Source organism: Chlamydotis macqueenii, chromosome 3 (assembly GCF_036417535.1).
Source record: "Chlamydotis macqueenii isolate bChlMac1 chromosome 3, bChlMac1.mat, whole genome shotgun sequence".
Classification (NCBI taxonomy): domain Eukaryota; kingdom Metazoa; phylum Chordata; class Aves; order Otidiformes; family Otididae; genus Chlamydotis; species Chlamydotis macqueenii.
This window is the reverse complement of record NC_141558.1, coordinates 51121022-51141027: the sequence shown is the minus strand read 5'-3', so window position 1 is coordinate 51141027 and position 20006 is coordinate 51121022. Positions and strand designations below refer to the sequence as shown.

Below are 20006 nucleotides of genomic sequence, written 5' to 3'. Positions count from 1 at the left end.
CCATGATAGATGGAAGGGGCTCACGTGACAGACACATGAGACATAATCAGCAGCAGAATTCACAGAATTCAGGCTTAAAAAACAGACAGAATATCAACTCTAATGAGATCATCTCTTGTTTTGCTTCTTAGTATACTTTTCTGCAAATAAAGCACAAATGGGGAAAACAGCTGGAAGGGAAAAAAAATATAACAGGAAAATGCACAGAGCTGTTAATTTTTCTGTGTAACACTTGCTTATGCAGATGTTTTTGTCTATATTTCAGTCAGATGTACTATCCATCTCTATGGACAGAGGTGCTGTGGTTTTAAATGCAAGTGGAACAAAAATTCAATCACCAGATCGAAATTACAACGATGGAAAAACCCACTTCATCATTACTTCTGTCACCCCAGAAAGGTAAAGCTGTCCAGCATCTTTTATTCTCTACCTTTAGAATATAAATATTTCTTGTAAAGCATGTTATAATTTAATATTCACTTTGAAAATTATGTTTAAGTGGGGTTTTTTAAGTAATATTTTTAACTGATCAATTCAGTTAAAAAAATACAAAGCCAAAAATCTATATGACTGAACACTGGCCAGCTTGGCCTGAGCACAAGATGCTGGAAATTTTTAGTAAAACTAAAATAATAGTTTTTCTAAAAGCTTAGTCTTTTTTGGGTCCTCAGATATGAAAGCAGTTTAAAATAATTTAAGACTAGCATTAGATTCATTTTTCAGGAGGATTGATTGTTCTCATTTGTTAAAGCAATCTCAAATTGACCCTGAAGTAATTGTTCACAAAAAGCATTCATTTGGGATATATATAGTGGAACATGTTCAAAATAATTTTAGCACTGACAGACACAAAGGTAAGACTAAATACAGCAGTAGAGAATAAATCTCTCTATGTGCTTTCTAAAAAACTTGAAAGCATGGTTTTATTGGTATGTTTTCCTGTTGTTTTCCATGTTTAAAATTTTCTTAGAAGGTCAAATAATCAAAGCATCTTTCTTCAAGAATTTTGCCTATGCAGATACAATCAGGTCATTCTCCGTTTTCTAACGGAAATGGAGCTTTGCACCTATAACTTCTGACATCCAAGAAAGATGCTGAAGATGATCCAATTAAAAGCTGAAGGTGTGAAAAGGTGCCTTGGAATACCTTTGGCGACTGTCACGTTTCCTGGAGTGCTGAATTCTGAACTTGCCAAACAAAATCAATGTCTGATCCTTTAGTTATACTCAGTTTCTTACCAAAGCAACAGAATCCTTCCTGACTTCTGCAGCAATTAATATGTTGCAAAATGAGATTGTCACCGAAATCTGGAATAAAACTCCTTAACAGCAATGAGAAGTTAAGAAACAGGCACTCCTTTATTGCAGCGCTGGGGGCACGGGGGATCGCTCCATCTAGCATGTGCACCTGTTCGATCCAACAGCACAGGTTAAATATACACCTGTTATACATATTCACTAGGTTTCCGAGAAATATTATACATAAACATTAATCTTCCTGGAAATCATTATAATATTCCCCACCCACTTGCTCATGCTCAGTCTTTTGAGTCGAGGGTCTTCTGGTGGTCTTGGGGGTCGTCAGAGCACCCCCTCCTCGAATTCACTGGTTGAAGCCCTCCTTAAAATCTCCATATATGGTCTTGAGAACAGGTCGCGTTGCTCCTTGATTTTTCTGGCTCCAAAGTGACAGCTCTGGGCCTATTTTCACAGCTGGTGTTTGAGGCCTACCTTTGTTCTGCCACTCTTCTTAATTACGCCAGAGCTAGGCTAACTTCTAACAAACGAGATGTTGTAACAGTTCTAAGACTCCCCATTCCCTCTAAGGACAAATAGATTTCATATAAAATTTAACCTATGTGACTACGGTTCTATAGTTAGCAAGAATCACCTCATATTGATATTTAATTTTCAAAAATCATATTCTAAAATTATATTGATTAAGCATTTTATGTCATATAACATTTCCTTTAGTCACACCATCTTATTAATATTCTTATATTCAAGTAATCATTGGTCGATCTTGCTTAGCTGTACTGACTGAAATCCTCGATACCCAGATCGAGATGGGAAGGGTAGAGGGTTTCCTAGCAGTAAACTGGTGTCCATGATGGTTTCCTTAGTTTCCTAAAACACAATGCTACAAGTCAATTAATCTTTATCAAAATCTTCATGGTTAACTGATTTTAAACAAAACTTAAACCTCTGTGGTTACAATTCCCATGACTACAATTGATTCTTAACACTCTTATATTCTACAATTTACTTTTGATCAAAGCTGACTCGCTTTATTCCATAACCAGGTTTTTAACTTTACCATAATATTTGCAAGAAGATTAGGTAAAAAACATTGTATAAGCTCGAACATCAATGTCCTATGATGAAAGAGAAGGAAAAAAGGGATAGGGGCATAAAGAAGAAGGATTAGCATGAATTATCTTATTTTACCCAAATGGTGGCTCCATCCATTTATTAGCAATCCCTTAGTTTATCTGTCTTTACTGAGTGGACTGTATTTTTTGGACTTAACAATGAACCCCAGGATATTATGTAACCTATGGGCCTCTGGATTCAGCTTTGCCAGTGGGTTAATTGCACTGCTACCTGTTGCACAGCTGGAAGTGAGGTCTTCTCGTGACTTTGAGCACTACCATTCAGCATGGAGCATTTTTGGTGCAGGTAATAGGTTTTCTAACCACTGGCATGAACATTTCCAAAAGTAGCCTACAAAATGGATGCTTTGCCTTTGCAGATATGAGCTGACTGTTGATGACAAGAAACAAAGCAAGAAGAACCCAGCCAAGAACAGAGCAGGGATAAGTCCAGACAGTGTCAAGAAGTTTTATTTTGGTGGCTCTCCCCTCAGAACGCAGCAAGCCAACTTCACTGGCTGCATAAGCAACGCTTACTTCACTAGGTGCGTAGCATCCTCCCAAACACATGACCAGGCAGTAACTGCCTGACAGCTCGGATAGTAGCTCAAGAGAACTGATTTATTGTCACAATAAAAATCCCTCTCTCATTTTGTGAGGCTAGAAGTATGTGCGAATAAGTTTCTTACCTTATTTGCCATGGAATTTGTTGGCACAGATCTGCTAGGTTAAAGTGGGAATAACTTGCTGTAAATCAGCTTTCAGCACTGCACCTGCTAATGCTGCTGGTGCAATGTATAATTTGCATAGCTGTAATTTACATTTATATTATGTAGCTTTCAGCTCTGCCTTTGAAACAAAATTATATTAAAGCATCTCACAGAAGCTGGGGAAGTTAGAAGTTCAGTCATGTGAAAATGGTCAGAATTTGCTGATCTTAATTGCTTTATGAAATGTTCTTATATTTTAAAGTGAATTTGATGCTGCAGATTGAGACTCTCTGTTTATACAAGCATGGATACAACAGGCAGAGTAGTATAGGCTGCCTGCATTACCCAAACATTTACTGATAAATCTGTACTTTTATCTATGATCCAAGAATTTAAAAAAACAATCCAAACATCATCTAAACTATAAATGTAAAATTCTGTGATTTTTATAAAGACAATTTTAATACTGGGAAAAAAAAACCAAAAAGCTGTTCTCATCATCCCCTCTTTGAAACACAGGTTGGATCGAGAGGTTGAAGTGGAAGATTTCCAGCAGTACTCTGAGAAAGTTCAGACTTCTTTGTATGGGTGCCCTGTTGAATCTCCTCCAGTTCCTCTTCTCCATAAGAAAGGAAAAAACTCATCAAAAGCCAAAGGAAACCGTAATAAAAAGGTTTGCTACAGATTCAGTAGCACCCTAGAATTTTCAAAAATTATACATACTGTTCTGTGATTAGGAATTCTTCAAATCATGGATCCAAAATGTACCATATGAAGAACATTTCAGATATATGAAGGAAAGGATCCTGTTCCCTTACATATTCTGTCACTGCAAATGACTGCCCTGACCTGATCTATCTGGCCTACACTTGCATCATTCTCTCTTCCCAGAACTTTAAAACAAAATGTATGATATCTTAAAAAAAGTACTGCAGAAACAAGCCTTCCTGATTTCTTCTGTGCCCTAAAGGCAATAAGCTTGCTTCTTTTCTCAGCTGCTTCTGTATGGCTCTCTCTCTACTGGGTACCATTAGCAAGCACTAATATAAATGTGAAAAAAACCCTCTTCCAGCATGCAGAACTTTTAGTCCAAGTACGTCCTCTTATGCCTATAGTACAGCGGATATCATCAAAAGCAAAGATGAAAAGATTCAATTAGGAAAACTGCAAAATAATTTAATTGTAATTATGTTAGCTACACAAGTATTCTGTTTATCCCTTCTTCTGCCCTAAATCAGTATCTAGAGTAGATCTGTTCAAGGAAAATTTGTCTTGGAACCATTCCTGCTATTTTTGTAAGAAAAAAAAATATTATTAGCTTAGATATAAATCTTACTCTTATTTTATTACGTCCAATCTTAGTTAACATTTCTGGTTAATGGTTCTCTTTCTATGAAGGTGGGAAGAGATAAAGAGAAGATTTCACAGCCTTCAATTGGCCTAAAAAAATTGTATAAAGAAGTGAATATGCAAAGAGACCCTCAGTGCCACTTGCCCATGAATCCCAAGGCAATTGAACATGCGTATCAGTTTGGAGGAACAGCAAACAGCCGGCAAGAATTTGATCACATACCAAAGGACTTCAGTGAAAGGTAAAGGCATCTTAGAAATAAAAATTAAATATACTGGGGAGGATAAAGATGTGTTTCAAATACAAAAAAAAAAAGAAGGACACATTTCTCCTGTTATCCTGACTTTTTCCTTTATATCTTAGGCCAATTTTTGTATAAAGCATGTTGTTAGGATATATTAAAAGGTGTTTTAGTTGAGTAAGAGCAATAAAAGGCATGTGTTTCCAGTTATATCCCTCTTGTGGTCTTCATCTGCATTGTATATTAACAAAATGTGTCTCCTTGCTTATTTGTGTGAAGATTTTGAGGATGTTAGTTCTACAGAAGCAATGCACCTTCGGTCTCTTTATGCAAGAAGCAATGGCATTAGAGCAGAGCTGCAAAAGAACACAACAGTTCACGAAGAAATTAAGCAGTTACATGTTGAGTGGACCCTGTCAGCTGCTTAATGGTTAGGAATCTACACAGTGCAGCAGGACATAAAGCTAGCCGTGTCCAATTCAAGCCATAATGGAAATTCAAGTAATTCATAATGAGTCCAGATATTGTGGACATTTAATTCTCAGGCTCCCACAGAATATGCCATATGGTATGTTATGACCAACAAAGGATTTTAGTTTAATACTTTCCATGAAAGACTATAAATTCAACAAGATAGCACTTCCTGGAAGCATACCAGACCACTAACTCAGAAAAGAAGAGTGCTATTTCCTGACTTAAATTAAAAAAGCATTAAATTCTTTTTAATTCAATAGTGTTTTACTTAAGGCAGTCCTGATGGTGCCCATATGAAGAAGGAAAACCCAGACTCTAATATGTCTCTTCATCCCTACAAGACATCTTTGTTTTACAACTGTTATTACAGCTTCATCATTGTAATGTGCATTTTAAAAAAAACAATAACCTGTGATGTTTTAAACCAACCGATATTGGCAAGGGTCTACGTGTGTGTGGAGTGTACATACACATGCAATGGGGAGATTATATATAGATCCTCCAGGCATGGAGAATGGAAGCTAGGCTAGTCACCTGGCATAAGAAGCAGAACTAAGCAGTTCTGGCACTGTCCTACACCAGTACAGCTTTGCCATTTTTTAGATGCAAAGTAGTAATACTAATCACTTCACTGTTCACCGTGTCAAACCAAGTTGGTGTAACTTGCCATGTTGTCTTGGACTTCACAAGGAACTACACGGAAGGAGAAGCTTAGCAGTGAGTCTGGAATAACATCAAAGATTTGTGAATTGTCAGGCCTCCATGCCATCACAGTTAAAAAGTCCCCCAACATTGCTGTTCAACAGGAATGGAAAAGTAGTGTATATAGTGTCAGGTATTGGTGGTCTGTATTGATTTTATTCACTCCAGAGATTTTAATTTTTGAAAACAAGTTTCTTGCAAGGCAGCTTCTTCTCCAGCTTTGACTTCTACTCCAAAAACCAAGAAGGAATGTTTCTCTGAAACACCATTTCCATAAAGGAGATGTATATTCCTTTGGATGAGACAAAAATCTCAGTCTTCCTCTGTCTGTAGTTTGATTTAAGTCAATTATATCTGCTCTAATTTTAATATTGTGTTTTTATGTGCCAGAGCTCAGTTCTCTATCAGTCTGAAAACTCACTCATCTCATGGAATGATTTTCTACGTCTCGGATCAAAAAGAGAGCAACTTCATGGCCCTTTTCGTTGCTCATGGCCGACTCATTTTTATGTTTAATGCTGGTCATCAGAAGATAAGGATTAAGAGCCAAGAGAAATACAATGATGGCCTGTGGCACAATGTAAGTAAAAGAAAGCAACCATTATGATGGCACATGCTATCAAGGCTGCAGTAAAGACACTGCTGATGGTGACAGCTCTGGGAGTTTTCATTCATGTGTTCATAACCACACCTATATGCTGAGAAGCTTCTGCCAATATTTTTAAATTTTTGATGCAGCATTTTAACAAGTCATTAACTAGAGACAGGAAAGTTCAGTTATATAAAATCAATTATAAAAATCCAGCAATTCCCAACACTAACAGCTGAACAGAAATGATAGAAACAAGCAGAAGAGTGAGGCAATTAAGAGTTAAGCTAGCTAGGAAAGGAAGGACTAGGATCATTTTGTTCAGCAAATTTCTTTGAAGTCCTTAAGCAAAGAGCACAGCTGTCTTAGGCTCCTTCTGTAGCCTATGAAAATAAAAAGACAATTTTAGGGGTCAAGGTGAATTTCCCTCTGTAGGTACCTCTCTCTCCTCACTGAGTTACTGAGCTCCTAACTTGGGCACTTAAGTGTTTAAATTAGGCTGGATGAATCCAGACCATAAAACTCGCGATGACCATGAAAATGCTAACAGTGATAGCACTGTAGCAATGAATCATATACGCAAATATAAGATGGGCAGATCTCAGTAAACCTTGTGACACCTTGACTGCCTCTGTCTTGTACACCAAAATGTAAGAAAGACAGCAGTTTTACTATCTAGCCTTTACATGAATGTGAAAAGAGAGGGCTGTCCAGCAAAGAATATTGGCACTTAATAAAAGAGGCTTGTAGAGCATCACTCACAAGCTTTTCTTCTCAAACTTCTTCTCTCCTTCCACTGCACAGGAGTGTTCCCTCAACAGATGAAAGTAATCTTCCAAATTTTTTCCTCCCTGTCCAGGTAATATTTATTAGAGGCAAAAATATTGGTCGCTTGATAATTGATGGTCTCCGAGTACTGGAAGAACCTTTCGGCGGTAATGCTAATACCTGGCAAGTCACTGAACCACTCTATATTGGGGGTGTAGCTCCAGGAAAAGCTGTCAAAAATATCCAGGTAAAGCAGACACCTATTACATCATCCCACACCTCTATGTAAAGCTAATGAAAAAGCTGACTGTAGGGATGAGTTCAGGTAAAAGCATAGTAGAATCCGAATCCTCAGCATGCTGAGGAGCTCAGTTCAGCTCAGTTCAAGTGAATAGTAAAGCTCCTGCAGGGCTAGGCTAGTGGTAGCTGGGCCAGACTTCCATAGACTTGCAGCAGCAACTGGAAAGCCAGTGGTGTCTGAGGAAAAGAGAAATCCTACTGACATCCAAGTTTAGATAACACAGGTAAAGTTAGCTGAGATCAGTTTCACCCTAAGGTCTGAGATATAGATGAGTTTCGGAGAGACTTTAGTGTTGTCTTAGCATCTCTGTTTTAAGACAGTACCTAGAAGTCAGGTTTCTGCTCTACATCTTGGTACTGAACTATACAGAAAGGAGAGTTAAAGCAAAAATTAATATAACTAAGTTTCCTTCAAGGTAATCTTTACTGTTATGTGCCTAACAAGACAGATGTACAACTCAGAAAAAGTAGACCCCTGTCTTGCCTTGAGGGTATAAGTTATGTATAACACTGCCTTGCTCTAGTTGCACTTGGTTTCTCACAGTTCAGTAAGGATTGTTTGAGAAACAACACAAGCTGGAGTTACCTTCAAGTCATCAGAGAGACATGAGAGGCTACAAAAAGCATCTGCCCTGCTTCTCTTCTTTGGAAACTGATTTTTAATTCAAAACTGATGCACCAAACAATCACAGCTTTACAGCTCATAAACAAGTACAAATAAGGACAGTTTATTTCCTTCCACAAGCAGCTTATCTACTAATCATGCTTTTCTTTCCCCCCTCAGATTAACTCTGTCTACAGTTTTAGTGGTTGTCTCAGCAATTTACAGCTCAATGGAAGATCAATTACTTCAGCTTCGCAGACATTTAGTGTAACACCCTGCTTTGAAGGCCCATCAGAAGCAGGAACATACTTTTCATCAGAAGGAGGATATGTCGTCCTTGGTAATACACTACTAAACAAATGTATCCCATAGCAAGACTCTGGTATTCACTGTGCTTCAGAACACCATATTTCACTAACGAGTGTGGTAATTTCTGAGGCTGTGAGCTGTAAGGATTATTAGACATAGATCACTATTGTGGTAAGTAGCTGATGTTGACAGGTCACAATGTCACCATGAAACTTAACAAGTTGTTGGTGTATGTATTTCAAATAATTAGAACAATTTCACAAGGGAACAGATTATAATATGGTAAAAATGACTGCAGACATATAGAAGTCAATGTAGCTAAGACCAAGTATACCAGCAAATGGTCATCCCTTAGTTTTTTTAATTAATGAAACAACATGCAATTAAAAAATCCTAAGGAAAGGCTTTCTGCATGTCTTAATAATGAACAGTATGACAGAACACATCTTTTCTGTCATTTAGGCCTGCTGTGTTCCAGGAAGTGTTTTATGAGGGGTTTTTCGTCACACAGGCTCTGATCTGAACAGGCAAGGAAACTGCACAACCCTATTCATTGGCAACACCAAGAAGAATGAGAGAGTGTTTCTAATTTGCTCCCTGGCCTGCCACCAGATTGAAAAAGGGGCTTTATTCTACTGAATCATCAAAGCTCAAGTGAACTCCCACTCACTGTATAAAGACTGCTGAATGTCTAGCAAATTGCACAATAAGAAACTGCCAAAAAATACGGACAATTTACTTTCTGCTGTCCATTTTATTGCTAAGAAGTATTTTTAAATGAAACCCATTTTTTAAAATAATGAGAAAAATAAAGAAACCTTTATTAGTACTTCAAGCAGACATAATCAACACAAAAGCTGAAATGGGTCATTGATGGCTCACCATGCCATCTCTTGAAGTATGAGTACTGGCACATGTTCCAATAGTTTTAAAGACAGAAAAATAAGTTCCACCCTGGAGCTTTGAACTTCCCTTTTGACTTTGAATAGATGTACAATTTCATCACTCAGTACAAAAATAAGGTTGTTATTTTTCCCTCACAGATGAATCCTTCAGTTTAGGCCTGAAATTTGAAGTTGTTTTTGAAATACGTCCCCGAAGCAGCTCAGGAATTCTACTGCATGGTCACAGCGTGAATGGAGAGTACTTGAATATGCACATGAGAAATGGACAGGTATAATGAAGATCACATTTTCTCCACTTCTTTGACGGTCCCTCTCCTACTTAAGTGGGCTCTGCTACATGCAGCTTTTGTCTTACAAATTTCCCGCTAATTCTTATTTCTCTCTTAAATGTATTAACTCCTTAGATTAAGCAACCCAGATATTTCTTTTAAAATACAAAAAGCAACACCTAAGACAAAATCAGATTACTTTACTGATATCAACTATAAATATTTCATGAGCAGTTGAAAAGAAGCAAAAGCACCAACTCTTTGGTGCTGCTCTTTCATCCATACGTTAGAAATGTATAACAGTAAGGTAACTGTTGATGAATGTTTATTTCTTATTTGTTAAAAGAGAAGTCTGAGTTGCACTCAGTCTCTTCTTGCTTTAACATTTATGTGTGTGATGGGGGAGTGGCGGAAAGGGAAATTTCTGATTGTCTGTCGATCTGGTTTCTAGAGCCTCTGAATTTTTGTAAGGCTGTCAGCTGAACGAGAGAGGTTTGAAATGAACTTACCAGACAGTTGCTGCTGCTGCTGCTATTTTTTTATGTTCATCACTAAAACCTGGATACTGTCACGCTATACATTGCACATATACAGAAATAAAGTAATGGAGCAAGAAATTGCAGCCTAAGTGGCAAAACAAGCAAAGGTTTAGAGGAGGGGGAAAAACTTTTTTTTTGGCCTTTTTGCAGAAAAGAAGCTCAGGGCATATTCGAGAGACTAAGCAGTGTGGATATTCTTTAACCACTGCAATGCACTACCCAGTATCTAACACTCAACAAAAGTGGAAGAGTATTAAGACTGGCTGCACCTCAGTTAGAAATGCAACACCCGAGGAAACATGTTATCACCTCTCTTATAAGAACAGGAACCTACAGTAGAGTGACTGAGGGGACAGTTTAACATGGCAATCATCTTATCCTAAAGCAGGTTTCTAATACAGGTGACTAAATGAGCTGTCATTCAAATAATCTATTTTTCTGTATTGATGACTACAGAGAGGACAACAGGTGCTTCAGTTAGACACCTAACTTTTGACAGCTGGTTAGGTTTGAAAAAGCCCATTCTCACAGCTGTAGCTAGTCCTTGGTGAATTAACAAAGAACAACTTAAAGCACATTGCATCACTAGGTATCATGGCACACTTAAAGGTAGCATCTGTATACAACTGGTCCCGTCTAGTCTTTGTTACGTAAAGATCTGATGGAAGCTTTGCACGTCCAGAAACTTGTCTGATTTTCCAGTTGTATCAGTCAGTCTAACAAAACATATTGCCTCATTTATTGCTTCAGACTTCACTTCCTATATAATGCATGTCATTCATAAAATTCACTCTGGAAAAGCAGCTCTTCTCTGCTTGTCACTGCAACAGGTATGCCAGTTACCTTCTTAGGAAGTATCTGTGTTTTTTACCAATAACTATCTGTTCTCTTAGAATGCATTGCTGAAGACCTGTTTTGTGAAACATTTTTGATGGACAAATAAGAACAATCAGCACCTTTAATTCATTTTTAAATGTACGCATCTCTCTCAGTACAGCTTGTCTGTGTGATTTATTCAGGAGACACTTTCTCTCACAATTCTGCATTTGATTTAATTGCTTCTACATATTTTGTCCAAGGGTGGACAAAAAAAAATGACAATATGAAGGTCATTTCATTTTTGTTTGCAGGTGCCCTTGTGGAAAAAAAAAAAGTTTAAAAATTTCTTACTATTATATTGAAACAGAGATCCTTTAAAATTAAATATAAGTTTTTTCCTTGGAACATTTTCAGTCAACAAGGTGTCAGCATTATCAGGGACAACACAGGCATTTGAAAAGCCTGAGTGACTGGACTCAGTGTTGGGAGTTCTCTGGCAATCACCACTGGGAATCTTATGCCCCACAACAGGACACGACGTTGTACTGCCGCTGCTGTAGCATTTCCATGCAGAAAGCTATTAATTCACATAACTAAAGCAGACGTGTGAAATTCAGAATTAGGTTCACTTTCTAGCTCTGCCAGAGATTTTCTGGTTAAGATTGTAAAAGTAACTTGAAAGTCATTCTTAGGTTCCCTATCTATTCCTTTCCCACATCTTGTCTGTTTGTTTTGTACTTAGGTTTTTCATTACTGTTTTCCTCATTATGTGGCTAGCAAGATGCCAAAACATCATCTGATGCCTCTAAACACTAATTTACCACACAGGAAATTATAGAGTAGCAGTACTAGAGAATTTGAGTGAAATTAGCTGTTATTTTTTAATCTTTGTTTGAACTCTTCCTTGAGTTCAAATCAGAAATGCTGCAGAACTATAAAAAAAACCAAACAAACAACGAACCAACCATAAATCTGTGAATTAGAAAGGTGCTTTATTTTAAAGAATTTAATGAAATAATGTTTTTCTTTCACTTACATACTGACATATTTTGAGTGGGAAATAGAGCATAATACAACAGAAGGAAAAAAGAGAACAGAAGAGGGTTTAAAGTGACAACTACATTATTTTCCTCCAGGTTACTGTGAAACTGAATAATGGAATCAGGGATTTTTCAACTTCAGTGACACTGAAACAGAGCCTTTGCGATGGCAGGTGGCACCGAATCGCAGGTCAGTAAAACATGATCATCCCCTAAGTCAGGCAATAGAGCCCAGTTCTCCCTCCCAATATCCATCTCCATGGGCTGGTGCACTGAGAATGGGGTCATATCTTCAGTTCTTCCCTTTCACCTGTCAAAATGAAAGTTTGTGTGAAAGGGACAGTCGTATTCCTCCCTCAGATATAGGAACTGTAGAGCTTCGAGGAGGACAAGCAGAAGTTCCTACAAAGAACAAGCAAAGATGGAAGGTTCTTGTTCAAAGAACACAAGACAGTCTAGCTGAAATGCTGGGAACCTTTCCTACGTTGTATACTGGAAGAGATATTTCTTTTCCCAATTAGAGGTTAAATATGTTGGCAGAATGTAGTAGGCATGAGTATACACTGCCCTTAAAGGTCAAATAACAGGACAGATCTGGAGAGCACCTGCCTCACACAGAGATGTCCACAGTCAGGATTCTGTCCCTGTGCCAGACAGCCCACCTTCCTTCCTGGGTTTGAAAGTCAAAAAGTACTTCTAAACCTCATGTACTTTGAACTCCTTTATCTTCCTCTCTAGATGGTGACTTGGGATGTCCCCCAGAGTCACATCCAGAAGATATCTGAGTGTGCACCCTTTCCTCATGCATTCTGGTTTCCTTCTGAAAGAAACTCAGGAACACAAGCATGGAAGAAACCTCTGCATTCTAGTACATCCCCTATAGGGAACGATTTGGCAAACTTATTTTCTAAGCCACATGCCATTATTGTAAGCTCATACCCTGCAGCCTAGACACAGCTGCCAGCAATCAAGAGCCCCGCTCAGAAGCAACCTTGCTCCCATGCTGTATCTTCCATTGGCCCTGCTCTATGCCAGAATCTGTCCCGTACTGTCACTGGTATTGATGGCTCACACTAGATCAAACTACTCGGATCAAACAGATAACTCCTGTCTGTCATAGAAAACTCACGTGCTACTTCTTACAATCTTCTTGATCCCTGTTCCTTCTCCTTTCAGTTATTAGAGATGCTAATGTGGTGCAGCTGGATGTCGACTCTGAAGTCAACCATGTCGTAGGGCCACTAAATCCAAAGGCAATTGACCACAGGGAGCCCGTGTTTATTGGAGGTGTACCAGGTAAGTTTTTGGTAGGTCTGCGGTACGTTGTTCTCAAATTTCAGCACTGTTTCCAGAGAAAGCACAGAGAGTTAATTCGAAAAAAGAACAAAACATATCTAATGTGAACAACGTGGTAAAATGTAAAGGCTCAAGAGCTGATCAGAAATGTTCTGCTTCAGTTTCTCAAATAAAACAGTGCTGCTTCATTGAAATAAAAACATTCACAGTTGCTGGAAGGTCAGGTATGGACTCAGTAGACAAGTCAGCTAGCTAGAAAAAAAAATCATTTTTTTTTCCACTTGACTTTCCAGTACGGGCTTACTGTTTTTCTAAGAAGTGATTTGTTTATTTATGGGATCTGAAACTCCCTGTCACTGTAACTGGAGTCTCAAGGTTTTGCTGCTGGTAGGCTTCTTTCCTCTTCTTTAAGCAATGGCATCTTGGAACACAAGACAAAATATGAAGATTCGTTTTCTGACTAGTGATTTCTATTGCACAGATGTCTGCTAGTGTGAATTTGTGACTCACAGACCATCTGTGTAGCGTGGGCCAAGATTACTACATTTACTTCCCTCATTCAACAGACAGAGCTACTCTGTTGGAGTTCATATACAAACTGCAATCAACACTACGTGATTCAATTTTTAAGTCATCTCCTTTACATTTCTCATTGAAAACATGCAGCATTCATTCTCTGTGCCTTCCATGTCAATCATGAACAGCTCTAACTACAAAATTTATTATATTGCTTATCTTGGATTAGTGGCTTGAGTGCGTGATGTTCTCATACTTCCCACACTACCGGGAAGAAAAATGAGCCTAACGGGAATAATAAAATCTATGTGCAGATGCTTGTTCACTCTTTAAATCCAAATTGGAATTTCATTAGGATAGAACTCTTCGCAGAAAGGTAATATAAAGTGGTAACAGCAAATACTGTTCTGCTTCACAATAGAGCCTTCTATTTCTACATTAATTATAGAATACTAAAGCAATGCCATGCATTGGCTCTATAATGCTATTATCACCCTAACATAGAAAAATCCTACAATGAACTTCATGACAACAAACAAGATGTAATACTAACTAATACCACGTAAATATAGTAAATTAAATGCAAACTAACAAATCAGACACAGATGACAAGACATGTAATGTTAAAAGAAATTACAAACACACACCCTGGGGTTCACCTGCTTCATTACTTAAAAAAAATGTAGTTGTCAAAAAAATGCAAGATTGGGCCTCTGTTGACGGTGGAGCATAGAGTTTTACAAAAATATAGACAGTGCTCCATACCTACTCTAACAGCCTCTAAGATGCTGTCAGTAGGCCAGACACTTTAAAAGACCCACAGAAGATTCAGTAGAGCTGCAGTTAGCAAATTGAAAAGATTCTGCCTCCAAAGTGATTATTCTGGTCATCATCAGCTCTAACTTTTTTTTTCTTTTAAATCTGCTTCTTCCAGAGTCTCTGCTAACATCCAGCCTGACTACACGTAACTCCTTCATTGGCTGCATTCGTAATTTCATGATTGATGAAAAACCAGTGAGTTTTAGTAAAGCAGCTTTAGTTAGTGGGGCTGTAAGCATCAACACATGTCCAGCAGCCTGACAGTCCACTGCATCAATCCTGTAAAGTTCCTTAGACCACAGAAAGAAAAATAGAACAAAAGAAATTATGTTCATCGAGAGAAGAAGAATGAAAATATCAAGGATCTATCTACAGAAAGCAGTACGTTTGAAGGTCACTTCTAACATTTATGTGCAAAGAAAAAATCACTGAAGAATAAAGGGCTCTTGCTTCTGCACTTCTCTTACTATACCACAAGAGTGAGCTTTACCATTTCTTATAGCGTATGTGTGGCCAGTCTGTTACATGAAAATGTGGGATTATAAAAGAAATGAGAATTATATTAAATATGTTACTTTCAAGATAGATCCTCTACATCATTTCATTCCGTACCTTAGGTCACCCTTTGTTTCGCAGGACAAGATCTGCTAATGCACATTAAAGAATAAAGCTAGATAATAGGCTTACATTGCAAATAACTGTGTTCAAAGATTTTTTTTTAATTTCCCATTCAACTTATTTATATATTCCTCAGTTAAAATAAGGGATAGAGAGCATATCAACTAGGTAAGCTTACAAACAATGAAAAACTAAAATTTTTATTCCACTTCTAGACTTCGTGAATATGTTCTAGCACAACGTGAAGATAGGATGTATATCTTTTAAGATAGACACTTTATATAACTGATCACTTACCTAAACTAGGTAATTTTAGAGCAATACTTGCCTTATGTAGGAAGGGATAGAAGAGAGAGAATTATAATTTCAAGTTTTTTGTCTAAATTTTAAATGCACTTACATACAAACACAGCACTAAATCCACAATCTGGTTGTGATCTCATTTGCACCAATATAACACTAGTAAACACAAAATGTAGAAAGCAGAATGACAGTCACAGTTTCAGGCAAATTCCTCATCACTTCCTTGTGAGACTGCTGCAGGACTTCAGTTTACAGCAGTAATCCTCAAACTAGCAATATGTTCCTGTGGAATGTATCCCAGAAGATATGCTGCTGCAGAGGACCTGGGGATGAAATAGGAAGATGTAAACAGAAGGCAAAGGGCTGCAAATCTGAGCTGTTAAAACCATAGAAGGTAGATGGAAGTTAGTACCAGGCTTTAGCTCACAGTATGCTTGAACATCAAACAGATCCAAGTCACTTGCAAAACTTAGTCTCTTCAAAGATAACCCACAAGGCATCAAAGCCATGTAAGTTTCTTTTCTTTAAATAATAGACTACTGTTGACAGAGAGTTTTATGACTGCTGGGCAAGTTATTGTTGGAAGCAACTCAAAATATGACCAGCTGCAAAGCAGGAAAGGACAACACCCTCCAGACTAAAAATTAATAGGAGCTCATCTGGAAAACACACAAGTGACAACTGGAATCCAAAGATCTTGAATCTGTGGACTGCTGGAGGAACCACCAGAATAAGACACATGTGTCAGCACTGAGCAGTAGCTTCCCTACTACTCTCTCAGTAGGAAAAGAGTTTTGAGAGATTGAAGTGGTTTTGGCTTTGGATAAAGAACTGCAAGCTGTGGACAGATTGGCACAGGGACTCTCTGGCAGCTGGGACCCCATCGCTGCCTCTCCACTTGTCTCTAGAGTCCAGTGTTGGGTAGTGAGTGGATGAGAGAAGATAGCGTGCCTACAGCAGCCACTGCCTCTCCTTCCACCAGCACTGTCAGCTCTGCTCATGCTTTGAGCCCCATGCCTGTTCTAACTTCTCCTGGACAAGTCTCCCATTCTGTTCCCTGCAACTCCCAAGCAATATGCTCCCAGGACTGATTCCCTTCCCAATCGCATAGGGAGGCCCCTCACTTCCAGGAGTGGTAGATTAGCCCCCTCTTTTTGTCACTCCATAGCCCACTGTTCATACTTCAGAAGCAAGCAGTAGGAGTACCCCTCTGCAGTCTCTCTGGATCAAGCACATCATGGGCCCCAAATCCCATTGCCTTCAAATGCCATCTTTGTCTCAGATACCAAAACCAGTATGCCTGCTGAACTCTTTCCTGTTCCCAGCTACTACTCAGACTCTGAACAGAAAACATTTAGGGGTTTTGGTCTGGGAATTTTTTATTATTGAGGTTGAGGGGGAATGTCCTCAGATTAGTAAGCTGGGTTCCTAGTGGGTACCAGTGGCCATGCACGGTGTCAGGCCTGTGCAGCTGGAAGCAGGAGTGAAAAAGGAAGTCTCTCACCTTCCAGTGGCAGTGATTTGTTAGATTGGCTCAATCAATCTCATGACACCACAACCTGAGCTAAGATTCCTCAGACCCTGGTCCCCAGGACCCTATTGCTGAAGAGAAAAGAACAGCAGATTCCCTGCTTAGATAGGTTCTTTACAAGGATTACTGAAATTCCTTTAAAGGTTGTCTGCAGCTGCTAAGGAGAGATAGCCAGGAATAGCACGTGCTTGTGCCCCCTAAGAGCATCACAGTTTAGTGAATTCTGGTATTAAGTGGAGCATTCTGTGTTAACTGGTACACACATACTCACAACATTTTTCCATCTTGCACCTACTTCAAACTAAAAGATATTTTCTCATATCCACATCCAAGCTCTGTGAATAAACAATGCTTTTCTTAGATATATTTGCTGCAATGAGGATTGGTTTTGTTCAGTGGATTTACATTTAAGAATTACTTTTCTGACTAATCAGTCCTTTGCATATTTTATATATGGAAAACTAAAAATACAGCAACATAGTATGTGAATAAAAAACACATTAAAATTAATACACTGCTACCATTCAATTTACTTCTCTTTACTATACCACTAATCAAGCACAGCAGTTATTTGTGGAGGATATATTCCTCAATTTCCCTTTCTAGGTGTCAGAGATGCAGGTTTTCCCTCTGCAGAACAGGGTTTCCAAAGAAAAATAATGTAAACAGAAGGATACTTGCAGACTTGGGAGAGAGTACAGAATAACACAATTTTTCCTGCCCCCAACATCCACATGGACCTTGAAATTACCATTCCATATGCACCAAAGAAAATCTGCACGCACCTCCACATTCATTTCAAAGCTCCTGGTGTTTAAGAGAAGGCAACTAAGCAGAAATCTTCCCATAATTCAATTTGTCTTCTGTATCTATCTTAAAACTTACAGCTCCAAAGTACAAAACTCTTCATCTACAAAGTTCTGGGAAAAAAACACCAAGTTCTGAGGTATATTGCTAGACTGTCCATTTGCATTTTCAGTATGAATATACCTATCTCAATTCTGCAGAAAGTCTACAAAAAATAAGCACTGACCCTAAGGAGATTATCCCTTTTCTCTGTCACCTTCAAGATTTTAATAAGCATTGTTGTAGCCATTATCTAAATCAGTGTTACAACTATACTGTTATTTATCATGTAATATTCTGAAATTTGATATTTGCGTGGCTATGTAAGAAAGAATCTATTTCAAATTTAAATACTCAACAAACTGCTTCAAAATAGAGTATTTAATTAGGATCTCTGGCTCCTCTGTCTCTTACTTCTGAAGATGTGTAGAGACCTCCCACAGTTAAAGGTTCTTATCAACCTTCCTTCTCCTCGAGGATCAAGAGTATGGACAATAGCCTGAAAAGGAAAATGAAAGATGAAGGGTTACAGGTCTGACAGTAATTCCTCAAAAGCTAGCTATTCTAAGTTTAAAAAAAAACCTCAAACAAAACAAACCTTCATATGTGAACTACGCCCTGATATAAATCAAAGAATACCATTAGTTCAAATTCCAGTGTATTCTCCCTACAGCAGCATGTGGCCTAAATAGTCAAATGACTATTATTAAAAAGAGGCTGAAAGCACAGCACATACATTTAAGCTGTGATGTACATTTGGCTCTTTTTGTGGTTGGGATTTAAGAGTTATTCACAGTGGTCCATGTCAACTCATTTCCTCTCAATAACATAGTAAGTTATTCCTACAATTCAATTATTCAATTCATGTTTCAAAGCTGTGGAACGCTATTACTGTATAGTGTCAACAACAAAAAGTTACTGAGAAAATAAGAGTGAGAAACACACATTAGCGTAAGACTGTTGATTAAATTATTAACATAGGCAAAGTCTCCAAGGGGGCCTGACTAGATTCATGCATTTATACTACGGTAGATGATGTACAGCTTCATCTACAATGAAATAGAAAGTCAGTCTGTGCTTATTTCTTTCACATAGTTGAGCTGCCTGATTCATTAAACCTCTGAGCACATGCATCAAGCCAAACTGATTTAGTGCACCCACTTCCTGCACTTGGAACTCCTTTGGAAGCTAAAAAATACTCCCACACGAATATGAATTCCAGTTGCATCTCTGATTCACAGTGTTTCCACGCTCAGTGAGAATAATCACTCCACATTTGCCACCACAGACCTCTTAATAGCATATTGGAAGCCAAAGCACAGGGTTTCTTCCTGCAATCTCACGTTCAATGGAGCGAAACCCATTAAGCTGAATCTTGATGGGACATAGAATACAAAAACAACAGCTAACTTAAAAGAACAAGTAGAAAGTTGTGATGGTTTAGCCTGAATTACCACAGTTTCTCGCTCACCCTCCCCCTCCCCAGCGGGATGGGGGAGAGAATTGGGAAGGAAGGAGAACTCGTGGGTTGAGATGAAGACAATTTACTAAAATAACAAGGGAAAACGACAATAATAACAGAATATAAGGATATTAAAATATACAAAGTGAACAATATATGTTTTCTCACCACCCAATGTCCCAATGACCGATACAGCCCGTCCCGAGCAGCGATCACGGAAACAAAACCGAGCAGCAAGCAAAGGAGCAAAAAGGAGCCAGCAAGGTAGGGGGAACGATGCCAGCAAAACGAGGAAGATAGATGGGTGCCAGGAAGGCAGACACCCACTCTGGCCAGCCCCCACTTATATACTGAGCATGACGTTCATGGCATGGAATACTCTCTTTGGCCAGTTCGGGTCAATTATGCTGTCTGTCTTTCTCCCAGCTTCCTGCATCTGCAAATTAGTGAGACTTGGAAAGCAGGACAGTGTCCTTGGTCTCATTCACAACAACTCATATCATCAGGGTGTTTATCAACATTCTTCACACACAAAATCCAAAACACACCAGCTACTGAGAGGAAAATCAACTCCATCCCTGCCAAAACCAGGACAAAAGTGTAGCTAACTACAAAAGAAAAAAG

General features: G+C 38.5%; 1 protein-coding gene across 1 annotated transcript in view; it reads left to right on the top strand.

Moving 5' to 3' along the window:
• LAMA4 (laminin subunit alpha 4) overlaps positions 1 to 17602 on the top strand; it is a 104603-nt gene extending 87001 nt beyond the window's left edge. Inside the window, exons 28-38 of the mRNA XM_086744055.1 lie at positions 266 to 399; positions 2752 to 2916; positions 3601 to 3754; positions 4480 to 4673; positions 6240 to 6429; positions 7298 to 7453; positions 8291 to 8450; positions 9463 to 9593; positions 12088 to 12181; positions 13168 to 13287; positions 14738 to 17602. Of these exons, the coding sequence (XP_086600181.1) occupies positions 266 to 399; positions 2752 to 2916; positions 3601 to 3754; positions 4480 to 4673; positions 6240 to 6429; positions 7298 to 7453; positions 8291 to 8450; positions 9463 to 9593; positions 12088 to 12181; positions 13168 to 13287; positions 14738 to 14883 (1644 nt within the window). The 3' untranslated portion in view covers positions 14884 to 17602. The remainder of the gene's footprint in view (positions 1 to 265; positions 400 to 2751; positions 2917 to 3600; positions 3755 to 4479; positions 4674 to 6239; positions 6430 to 7297; positions 7454 to 8290; positions 8451 to 9462; positions 9594 to 12087; positions 12182 to 13167; positions 13288 to 14737) is intronic.
• The last annotated feature ends 2404 nt before the right edge of the window (positions 17603 to 20006 follow it).